The sequence below is a fragment of the Falco rusticolus genome, chromosome Z (assembly GCF_015220075.1).
Source record: "Falco rusticolus isolate bFalRus1 chromosome Z, bFalRus1.pri, whole genome shotgun sequence".
Lineage (NCBI taxonomy): Eukaryota > Metazoa > Chordata > Aves > Falconiformes > Falconidae > Falco > Falco rusticolus.
Window position 1 is genome coordinate 59,033,013 of NC_051210.1, and position 12,685 is coordinate 59,045,697.

At 35.2% G+C, this 12,685-nt stretch overlaps 1 protein-coding gene across 5 annotated transcripts in view; it reads right to left on the reverse strand.

Annotated features, from left to right (window-relative positions):
- Positions 1 to 12,685, reverse strand: part of AP3B1 (adaptor related protein complex 3 subunit beta 1) — a 159,520-nt gene that overhangs the window by 6,287 nt on the left and 140,548 nt on the right. For 4 of the 5 annotated variants that reach the window (XM_037373272.1, XM_037373274.1, XM_037373273.1 and 1 more), the window contains exons 25-26: positions 11,125 to 11,222; positions 5,805 to 5,943 (exon numbers count right to left, since the gene is read on the reverse strand). In XM_037373272.1, the coding sequence (XP_037229169.1) occupies positions 5,805 to 5,943; positions 11,125 to 11,222 (237 nt within the window). Of the gene's footprint in view, positions 1 to 5,804; positions 5,944 to 9,990; positions 10,026 to 11,124; positions 11,223 to 12,685 lie in introns of those variants that run through there. The other variant, XM_037373276.1, reaches the window with a different exon arrangement.

Consider the following 12,685-nt stretch of genomic DNA (forward strand, 5'->3'; position numbering starts at 1 on the left):
GAGGTTTGATTTTCTCTGGTTGTCCCACATTGGGGTGTTGAAATTACAGACTTGACTGTCTCAAATTAGAGTATGGAAATTAATGCTGTCATGTATTGCAAGAGTGCTGGTCAATGGTAAAGGCCATCCTGATGAACTGCAGAACAGAGATAGGTATGACACCATGCTCACTTTCTAGCCCAGCTCTTTCCTAATTGTGGATTTCTTCCAAAATACAACAGCATCAGCAGACTAGAGTCCAATGGATTATTAAACAAGTTGAGGTTGACTAAAATTTGTTTTTCATATCCACCCTGATGGGTTCATCATTTATCTCACTGACTGGTTGGGCAGCATGCAAGTAAAGTCTTCCAGAATGAAAGATATGGAAAAGGTGTTCTACCTTGCATCACTTTCCAGAGCCACAGTCATTGAGGGAAATAATCTACTAGAGTACAATGCATTCCCTTTAAGAAATGCTTCAGAAAGTGGAAGGCAGAGAGGTAGGCAGGTAAAGATGGCCTGATTCTCCATCCCATATTCTGACATCAGTGGAATCACACAAGCATAAGACAAAGTGAAAGCCTGAAGAAGCAAATCCAGTTTTTGATCCCAGCTCTGAACGGACTTTCTGCAGCATGCTACTGCCAAGACATTAAAAGCTTTTGTAACGTATTTTGCAGGTAGTGGGAAGAAATGCTTTCTAGATGTATTTCCATTATCTTCTTCCTAAGCCAATTTGCCCTGAAATGCCTCTTCTTCATGCAGAGGGCCTTATGTAATAGTAGACAATATTTTGACACTTTCAAGAGGATCAGAAGAGTATTCAAGTTATTCAAGTCTTTTTAAGATTAAAGTTAAGTCTGCAACTAGTCTTGTCATTCTATCACCATCTGTTGTCTTTTGCTATATTCAAAGTGAAGAAAATTAAGATTACCTACCCTGATAGGAGGTTATGGAGCTGAAAATGAATAAAGGAAGAAAAGACCTGAGGAACTTTCAGAATATTCATCTGAAAGGAATAAGCAACACATCTTGAAAGTAGCACTAGCATGAACAGCATTTCTGGATAAATAAGGCTTGTGTTGGTTAAAAAGAAAATTACTGAAGATCTTGAGTTTAATAGTGTCTCCATCTCATCACATTTTGAAATATGGAAGAACAGCCTACAATTTTTTTTTTTTTTTTTAATATGTAACACAATTGTTGTGGTTTAACTCCAGCCAGCAACTAAGCCCCATGAAACCTTGCTCATTCCCACCCTGGTGGGATGGGGGAGAGAATTGGAAGGGTAAAAGTCAGAAAACTCATGGGTTGAGATAAAGACAGTTTAATAGTTAAAGCAAAAGCTGCTCATGCAAGCAAAACAAAACAAGGAATTAATTCACCACTTCCCATCAGCAGGAAGGTATTCAGCCATCCCCAGGAAAGCCGGGCTCCATCACATGTAACGGTTACTCGGGAAGACAAACACCATCACTCCCAGTGTCTCCCCCCTTCCTCCTTCTTCCCCCAGCTTTCTATGCTGAGTGTGACATCTACAATGTGGAATACTCCTTTGGCCAGCTGGGGTCAGCTGTCCTGGCTGTACCCCCCCCCAACCCCCCCCACCCCCCCAGCTTCTTGTGCACTCCCAGCCTGCTTGCTGGTGGAGTGATGTGAGAAGCTGAAAAGGCCCTAACTCTGTATAAGCCATGCTCAGCAATAACAGAAACATCCTGAATTACCAACACTGTTTCCAGCATAAATCTAAAACATAGCCCCATACTAGCTACTACAAAGAAAATTAACTATCCCAGCCCAAACCGGCACAGCAATGAATCTTACTGCCCAAGTAGAGACAGGGAACTGAAGTGATGGTCAGTAGAACAACTGACTTTGAGGGAATTAATGTCCTCAAATGTGTATGCTCTTACCTTGAAGAATGAAAATTTTGTGGTAGACTTTCCTCACTGACAACAAACAGCTGACATACTTTGACTGAAAAGTACTGGGTCCCTAAACATAGTTATTCAGACTGATCTAATTCCCTGCAGGAACAGATACTTTTCTTTCAACATCTTTGTCTTATATATTCAAGTGATGCCCACAGATGTGGTCTGAATGACAAGGCAGAAACTTGGTGCCTTAGCTAATTCTTTTTGAAATCACTTTGTCAACATCTATGCACTCCTCAATCCAGTTCTAACCCTTCCTTTTCCAAAATATTTTTAACAAACAACAGTTCTCAGAACACTGAACTACCCTAATCAATCTTGTGAAATAGTATTTTAAGAAAAATAATACATGTTGCTTTCTGAAGTTTTTACATTTAAGGAGACATCATATTTCCTGCTCAAAAAAAACCCCCAAACACCAAAACCAACCTCTTTTGAAATTTATTTCATATTATTGCTTTTAGTAAAGCCTTTAAAATTGAAATAATGTTTCCCCTTGAAAACAAAAGCAAGAGAGAGCAAACACATGAAATAGTTAAATCCTATTAAGCCTGCGTACAGTGCATTCTCACATTCTTACAAGGCCCAGTAATCTAATAGCTTGTTTAAACTCATTTGAAGAGCAGGTAACTACACTTAAGGAAGTAAAATTGTACAGCAAATGTATTTTGCAAATATATGAATATGAATACGCTATTTGCAATACTGGCTATTGAGTTAAAAACTTTTGCAGCTATCACTTGAAATAAAACAGGTCAGAAAAGAGGGTTTAAAATTGAACTCTGTTATCTGGCATTTTGTTCTACAGTCAGTTAACAGATGAATTACTACATTTCAAGTAAAATATCAAAATTCAGTAGCCCTATGGTAAAAAGAGAAAAAAAATGCATGTACATGAGTGTTGCTATACTGTAATACGGACTAATATACAGCCAATGTGTTTGACAGGTTCACATTTATTTCATTTTTCACTGGTGACTACATGCTATTCTGTTGATATTTGTTTCAAGTATTTATTTTCAGATCTTCATTATATTTGCTCTGAGTGTTTTCACTTGGTGCAAAAATACAATCCTAAATAGGGTTATCAATTTAAGGAGCAGTAATTGGGTCCCACCACCATGACATCACCTTTGTCATGAGTACAAATATGTTTAGACTGAAAAAAAACCAAGAAACACGCACCCGTTCATGTCCATTAGCTACACTTATATATACAATTTAATTTTGAATGAGTATATTGCATTACCAGGCAATATAAGCTTCTTGGCATTGGCCGTTATTAAATAGGGCTTAATCAGTTGGGGATGACCAACTAAGAGATTAATACAATTCATGCTACACAGTGCAGAACGTCAGTTTAAAAATAGCACTACTTTTCCTGTGTAAAAGGGTATGTACTAAGAACTTCCAAGAAGTGAACTCAAGTAGTCCTCACAGCAGCATGACGAGCTGAAACAAGTTCCTGTATGCATTTTTTTCACTCAAATGCCCCTTGCAACAAACAACACAATGAAAATACTACAGAAAAAGGAAGAAACATCAGTTTTAACATATTTTTATTGAATCTGTAACTGCTTTGTCAAGGTAAAAGGTGACTGTTTACTCTCTCATCCTGAAATGGTGTACGTGTCACACAAATAAAAGATGGCACACTTCTTGCAGCCATGAGATTTTGCAAAAAGAGACTCCATTTTTGTTTACTCTCATGACAGAGTTGATTTTATCCAGATGTATGTATACAGTTTATATATATACAAAAACCATAAAAATATTTATGTTTCAGTGTTTTGAAAGTGTTCATTATCTAATCTCTATCTCAAATACTCATCCATCTACATCTAGAATTTACTTCAATGATAACGTAGCACTATTTAAGAGATGAACAGGTTCATCACAGTATCAATTAGTTAATATTCTCTTCCTGTTCTCACCAGAAACTAGGTGCAATTCTGACAACGTATTATCTGTGAATTCCAGTTACTTATGGTGAAGCAAATGAAGGAGTATTTTCTAAATACTTATCAATGCTGGATATTTCCTGTAGGCCATTTAAGTTGTTATAAACAATTTTTTTTTGTCTGATGGATGTTATAAATGCAAACTATCCTGTAACTACTGTGGCAGACCGAATACATCTTATTTTGAATTAAAAAAAAAGAAGATTTCAGGATGCTAAAGCACTCTGAATACTTCAGCCTGACCAGAACATGCCTTCAACCACTGTCTCTGAAGAGGTGTACCCAAAAGGATGTACATCTTCAATTTCTTTACTGTTGGTCATAGACTCTGATTTATGGAAAACCTCCACAAAAAAAAAAAAAAAAAAAAAAAAAGGAGAAACAAAAAAAAAAGAGCAAGAGAAAGCAAGATCAGATTAGAAACTTTGCTATGATCAGAAAACCTGTGGCTGAGTGAAGAACTAAGCTATTATTTTAGGGAGCCTTTTTGAGACTCAGTCACAAAACTATCCATTCCTATGTGCTAAGTCTCATGTGATGGACAGAGTAAAGATGGAGAACACCTGTATGCTGCATACACTTAAGCTTCTTTTGATTGACTCTCTCACCTAGTCTTTGAATTGATGTTGAAAACGCAGACTGTATAGATCCCTCAGGGATGCAACAAATGAGGACTCTTTCATGGAGGAGCAGGTGTCAATAGTGACAATCATTTCAGTGCAATTGCACTAGCTGTACCATGTTTTTATGGTGAAACAGAATTTTATCATTGACTGTATCAAATACGTAGAAAAATCCAGCTGGGTTAATGTTAATGCAATGCGATACAAATGCCCCGTAATGCCAGAAGGAATAAATGCAACAAAGAAAAATATCAGGTTATTAGTCCTGTGTAGGCTAACACGACTCTCACTATTCCAAACAGTCACCTCAGTTAGCAAAATTTCAAAGGAAAACAAAGAAAAATCTTTCCTTTAAAAGAAGATACTTCGCTCTAACTGAAATAGCAAAATTCAGGGGGTTAAAGAGATAATTCACACTCTGGAACAGTTTTAGTAGATGCTAGGAGAGGTGTATGAATTTTCTTACTGCAAGACCAGATTAACAGCTTCCAATTACATCTTGCTGTTGTTATTTGTGTCCACTCAATTTTCCACACATTGCAATTTTCCTGTTTGTGCCAGTCACAAGTAAGAAGCCATACAGATTCATGGGAATAAATATTTTGAGTCAATCACATTAAAAGCCGTCATTAACCAGCAGTCTTATCAATTCCACTGACATCCTGTACCACAGCTTTCATATGAAAGGGACTGATCTACAAGTAACATGTTGAATTTAGGTAGGGCCAGTGACTTTCTTGGCTATCCCTGTTTTTCCTTGCATGTATATAGGAAGGACAAGGAAATGTTCTATTTAATGGTCAACCTGCATCTACAGAGAACTTCATCCAACTGAAAAAAAAAAGGAAAAAATCAGGTTCTAGGTTTAACTAGTTGGATAACATGGGTAAAAAATTAATGTGGGAAAAACAAGCTGTTTCTCACAGATTATATACCTGGATAAGGCCACTTACTTTTGGAAACAGAAACAAAACCCCCCAAACCATACAGAAGCTCTTGAAAGTACTGTGCTTTAAAAGGCTACCTTTCCCTTTAAAACAAAACCAGGAAAGGCCAACTCCCCCTAACTATGTGCAGTAAAGTATAGCTGTCTGATTGTTCTACATACATTCAAATAAAGATCTGAGGATACTTAGGCATATGTTCATATCTGCTTAGGATTCTGTTAACATTGTAATTCAGTATCTTATGCATTAAAGGTGTGGATAATAAAATTTTCCCTAATATTATCAAATGTTGATGAATTTTTAACTAACAAATTCATATTAAAAGGTGGTTCCACTATGAATGACATGTAATCTTACCTGTGTATGTTATCTTGACCAGAAGGGACTACACCCAGGTTTGCTGCCTTCACTACCCTCTCAATTATTACAAGTCTAGTAGAGTTCTGCGGAGCAACAGCTATTGTAGCAGATGTCTCATTCATTCCTGTCAGCATCCCTGAAACATTAAGTATTTCATTATGAATACTTTAAGGTTTGCTCACTTACTAAGCATAAAACCAAAATAAGAGACTTCTAAACAAAAACCCCACATTTGCATTGAAAGTTAAACCATTCATTGAGAAAACAATTTTATAAGAAATCACATAATTACAGTAATTTATTACTTGCAATGCCCTGTTATTAGAAACAGATTACTAATAACCAAACAATGATATGTGTGATACTAATGCTACTGTAAAACCAAGATGGTGCTTTTTCACAAAAAGCGTAACTTAAAAGAAGGATGTAAACACAGAAATGAAATACTAAGTAAGACTCATTTGGAAAAGTCCAGCTTAAGTAAGACCATATACAAAGACACCTCCTAATATTTCAATCATAAGATCCCTGCATTTAGTTATGATTTCATATCCAATTGCTAAAAATAATAATGAAATTCGGATAGTAGTCCTTGGTTTAATTTAGTTCATGAAGATAAAGTCATCACATTAGAAACTGAGAAATGCAGTTAGTATCCATCTCTCTAAAATGTCACAATAAACTATTTAATTAAAATATATTTAATATCACAACAAAATGGAACAGAAATGACAAGATTACATCCAAACATATGACAAAAAAAAGTAAAGAAGAAAATTTTGTTTAAGGACATTTTAACAAAACCCACCACTTTTCTATCAACATCCACTGTTTAGAAGAATGATTTGCTGGACGGTTGTGTTGATTAAAACCCAACAGTAACTACAACTTAACATTGTGTGTGTACTTTTATGCTATGTTCAGAAGCTGAAAAAGCAGACAAACAACAGAGTACAGTACTTTAGGCAGAAATATGAAGTATATGAAATCCACAACAACATGAACAATGAAAAAAACCACAGAAGTCTCAAAAGGCTAATATTTTAGGGCTGCACATACAGAGCAAACTGCCCTAAGATTCTTAAAGGAGCAATTAAAAAAATAAATGCAACATTTTGATGCCTTAGAACGTGCATCAGCTGCTGTCACAAAGTAAGAAATATCAAAGTAAAAATGGAATGGCTCATAAGCGAATAACAGGGTATTTTTGAATATTTTCTTGAAGAAAATAAAAAACAAGCATACAACTTCTATAAAGATCAGCTTTATCTTGGGAATAGAACATTCTGTTTCAAATTGTTTTAACTTCACTATTAGGCAAAAGCTTTAAAAACTACATATGCAGACTAAAACTGCTTTTAAGCAGAGCACAGGGACTGACATAACACTGCTGAGAGATGTGTGTACTCATTTAGGATTTAAACCTTCTCCATTAAGCTCTATTGAAGAGCAAATGCTGAATAAATGAATGCAACTATGTTTATGTTAAAAGCCTGTTTCCCGCAGCATGTAATTAAAGGAAATGTTGTACAAAGCCAGTACTTTTGTCAAGCTCCTGTAAATGGAAAGATGGATAGCACTCAGAGAAGTGAATGCATTGCTTCATATTTAACCTTAACACTCTTGTCATTAATGGTTTGTCTAACTTGCTCTATAAAAGACAAGGTACTGCTCCATTGAAGTAAAATTAAAAAAATCAACTAAACCATGCTTTTCAGAACAGAAGATTCATTATCGTCGACTAATGTATTGGCATAAAGCAAAGTAACATCCTATCAAGTAAGGCACACATTCAATCTGCCTTTTCACCCCCCTTTATTTTTAACTCATGCTGTTTTATTGTTATAGGCAATTTGTACCACTCAGCATGACAGTGTAAACTGAATCAAGATTAATTTACATGCAAAAGAACACTTAGGAGAGCAGCATGGTAAGCAAATGTATTGTTTCGATTGCTGAGGTGGAAAAGAACCTGGAAAGAAAAAACTGGTGCTCTAATTAAGGGGCATCAAATATGATTGCTCATGGTAGTCAAGGGCCAGAAAATAGTAAATGTCCAACCATTTAAAGAATTAGCATCCTGCTTGTTAGTAAGACAAGTTGGATATATAAATCTTAATAAAATTAGGTAAACAATTTGTTTACTTAACCAAGGTATTTATTTTTTGTCCCCCCCCCCCCCCCTTTTTTTTAATGTGAATCGGGTATACACTTTTAAAAAAAAAATCTACAAAATAATTTTAAAACATGTCTGTAGTGCGAAAAATAGTTTTATACTTAAAGTAGTTTGAACTGGCTATTTTAAAAACACCTTCATAAAAACTCTGATTAATATCCAGCTATAACAACCGCATGCCACCTTTAATATTGCTTGAAACAAAAGAATCTAAGAAAACTCTAGTCAGAGCAGAACGCAGCAATTAATCTGGGTTAACTAACTGATACAATGAAATAACTGTACACATTTTTAATAATAAGAGGAAATGGAACTGGAAAAATTACACTGGTAGGTAACACAGTATGTAAGCTACCAGAGTAATCCTATTTTGAACTAAGGCAAGGGGAGTTTTGCAACTGATTTTTAAGAACAGCAGTCAAGTAAAAATTCATATACAGAGTTCCCAACAGTACATGTCTCACTTATGCAGACATCCTGCTACAGAAACTGGATTTTTCATGGGGATGTGACGTAGAAGAGGGTATAAAATCTGAAGGCCTGAAGACCTGTAAAAATATTTAACCAGAACGGTAAAGAGTAGTTGGGCAATACCATTTTTATCCACTGTTTCCAAATTGTCAGTCACAACATCAACCACTACCTCAGCTGCTGCTCTGGGGAATTACCTCATCGGAGGATTCCCCAGCTCAGGAGAGAAGGGAAGGGAAGACAGCATAGCAAGGGTAAGTGTTATCATGCGCAGCATGTGAATAAATCCAGCTTTTGAGGTTCTGCTGCTGCCACTAGATAACCTTCACAGCCATGAATATTCAATAACCTGTCTGTTCCCCTCTCCTTATGCCATCAGGAAGAAAATGGACATATACAAATGTAACAGACAATGCAAAACAGCAGAGTGTAATTGAGTAAAGATGTGTAGCAATGAATTGTCTTCTACACAGCAGTATAATACTGGCCATTTCCTCTTTAGCATTCTTATTAGGTTACACATGCAATTTAGATGTGAAAATCCTTAAACCCCATACATATTCTCATTCTCCTCCAATATAATATTGCATTTCTAATATTCTCCTCACTCATTCACTATTTTTTACCTATTTGTTTTGGTTGCAAATAAAATAAGGCATCTCCAGGTAAAAGGCTCAAAACATCTTATGACCAACAATGTATAAAAAAAAGGAAAAAGAAAAAGCATGACAAGTGAAAAACAGGTTATATAAATAAGATTCATTTGGAGAATACAGACAAATTGAAGTTAAACACAAAATAGAATAATATATACCAACTTCTAAATTGCTCTGCATTTATTATTGTAATTTGGATTTTTCATTTAGCAAGATCACACAGTAATTCTCCCCAAATGCTAGCTGCTCCTAGATCTTTGTAATAAATACATATGTAAAATTTAGAATGGAGTCCTCTATTACCATGAATATGCTGAAACAACTGATATCTGTAAGAAAAAAGATGCAATAGAAAAGGTTTTTAAACCTGTGGTAAATTTGCCAGCATCAAGTCCTGCATCAAAGAATGAATTCAGGAAGACAGAGAGAGCGATACAGAAATGCCAAGAGACCTTCATGGATTTACAAATACTTCATATAAACAAATTTTCAAATAGCTTTATTCAGAGTAGCCTTTCTGCTCTATTAAACATAGCAAACAGCTGCCAGATTTATTCAGACAAATAATCAACAACCATAGAAGTAAAATGGCAGAAGAAAAAGGAATTTTGGCAACAACTCCACAGAGGACCACAGCTATTCTCCAAGTACACTTCTTCTATGTGCTCGTGGTTCTGTATGGCCAGTCAGGAGGAAAAAAAGCCCTCAGTCACAGTAAAACATAGAAAAATTCTATCAAAACATCACAAAGCAAGCAAATATAAAAACAGGGGGAGGGGGAAGAAGCACAGTAACCTGCCTTCCTTTCACTACCTTAGCTACAGTTTTTAGAAGGGTACAGTTTAAAATAAATGTGCCACAACCTTGTTCAATCACTCACCTTGGCTTGCTGAGCAGGTACAAAGCAGAGGCAGACTTAAGCCAGCAAAGGGTAAGAACAGCAAGTAAGTATCAATTGGTTAAGAAAACAAAGCACAATCCCCTAACTTTTCACTGCAGCCATAACCTTAACTGAAAACGATCTGGGCAATATTCAAATTACTTTCTTAATAATTCAAAAATACAAAAGCAAGAAATGCTCAAAAGCAATAATTAATAATACACAGCATTACTCATTGGTGTTCTTGACTGCTTGACGGATATACTGAGTTTCTGAGCCTTACACTGCAATGAGACAAGATCCCATGGGTATATTCTCCTCTCAATGTGAAGAGATTTACACATGTAAATCCCAATACATTGAGATAGATGAGTAAACACTATTATATGTGAATGAATCCAAAATGTAATAGTTTTTATTTTTAAATATCCAAGAATCATATCCAAATTAAGGACAGAAGTACAGACTACTCTGTTTAACACACAGTGAAAGCAAAGTACAATTTTCTGTAATTACTTTGTATAAAATATTCAAATCACTGAAAGCTCTTGTGGAGGTTGTGTTTGGACTAGCATCAGAAACCTACACTCTTTAAAGATGCAACATTAGAAGAATGCAGACGTGTATAAAAATGTCACCTCTCTAAAACAGTATTCCAACAAGAGTATTTTTTATTATATTAAGTGTTTGAAAGCAAAAAGATTAAAATAATCTTCAAAGTAGCTGAGAAACAGGTATATTAATAGTATTTAAAAGTAGCCTTGGAATAAAGACTAGTAAACACAGACACGGTATCAATGTCTATCTGGTTTGTTTCCTTGAGCTGGGGCCCCAACTTTCTGCTTTACTGCTAGCAGGAAAGCCATTCACACTTCCAAGACAGGAAGCCAAAACTCTCTGAGGCCAAAGATTGTTTCAGGGCTTTGTGCTTTTAAAGGCACACTGAAAAGCTGCCAATACCACTGAGCATCTTTTTAGAGGTAGTTTTAAATTAAATCATTATTATCAGACTGAATAATAATAAAGACTAATACAAATAGCTATACTGGAAGGACTTGCTGTACACACTTGGAAACTGAAAGGCACACAGCCCTCTTCACATGCATTTATTGAAGATGCTGAAATATTTCTCACCTTGCTCCTTCTTAAAGTCTTTCTCTGACATAGTAACAGGCAAAAGCAGTTCTCCAACAGGGGGTTGAATGCTAACATTAAAATGATCATCCTTTGTGCTGGGAAAAGAGAAATCACAGAGAATCAACCAGGCGCCTCAACACAGGTTAATATATATATTATCAGGTCCAAATTTACTGTAGAATCTATTAACACTGTTAAGAACTAGCTGCATGATTTCTACCTTCTTAATCCAAAAGCCTGTTTATTTCTTATGTCAATAAAGCTGATCTGTTTTCTTTAGTAGAAATATTAATACAGTATGCATGCTCTTATATTTCTGAAAATACAGCTTTTACTCATATTAGTGTTTATTTGTAATCTATAAGGCATCACACTGAAACTAAATGCTTGCAAAGGACAAAATATACATTTTACAATTCCTTTAAAAGAACTATTATTAAAAAATTCTGTCACCAGCAACAGCTGTCCCAGAAATAGAGCTAAACGTAGGAAAAGTACAACTGAAGACAAAAAGGATTACAAACCAAACAATAAATTTGGGAGTAAAAATAAAAATATTTTATCACTTAAATTTCACAGTATTTTGTATGTTTAAACACAAACACACAGCAAAACAGTTGATGTAAAAGCACACTGGAAAATCACAGAATTTGATGCAGTTTCCATAATACAGAAAGTTGAAAAATTACTACAACTAGTAGTAGTGCTACAGATTCCTTATTCAGAAATAAATACCATACAGTGAACTTGCTCTCCCTATCCACTCAATTATCTGAGTTCCCAACTATCTCGTCTTAAGAGTTCTCCAAGTCTACAGAAACTCAAGATACATTCACTCTGCTATGTTTGATTGACTAAATGTACCGTAAGGGATTCAATTAGCAATTCTGGATCAGTACATCCAGTCAGAATCTCTGTTAATGCTTTGAAGCATGAGAAATTTTTAGAAAAGAACACTTTTTTTTTTTTTTTGGATGACGTACCAAATCAATATGTCAATATATGTCAATACATATTGATTGCTAATATGCTTCAGACATCCTACTTAAATATAATGATACGATCATTAGAATGGAAAATATATTTCACCAATTAATATCCATGGTATTTAAATTAACCTCAAATGTGTTACTGATTTTTTATAACTCTGCAACTGCAAAATTCTGAAATAAGGCACACTAATGGAAAAAACAGTGCTAGATCAGTAATACAAAAAACATAATGTGTCTCCCTCCTGAAGATGCAAGATAAGCCCCTGAAAACAGGAAAGCATTTTATGGTCCTATTAAAATTTTAATACTTACCATAATTACCCAATTTCACAAGCAAATACTTAGGAACTACTGCATTCTCACTTTCTGACTTCTGGTATGTTATACTTACGGACGCATTCTCAAATATGGGCTTTTCAAACAAAATTCAGCATTTAATGCTAACTTTGTTGAAAATTATTAAACATACAGTGAAACAATCCTTTCAAACCTGGCTAGTATTTCCTTTACAAAGATCATTTAGGAAGTGGTGCTTTTAAAAATCTGCTTAGCTAACGAATTGTCAC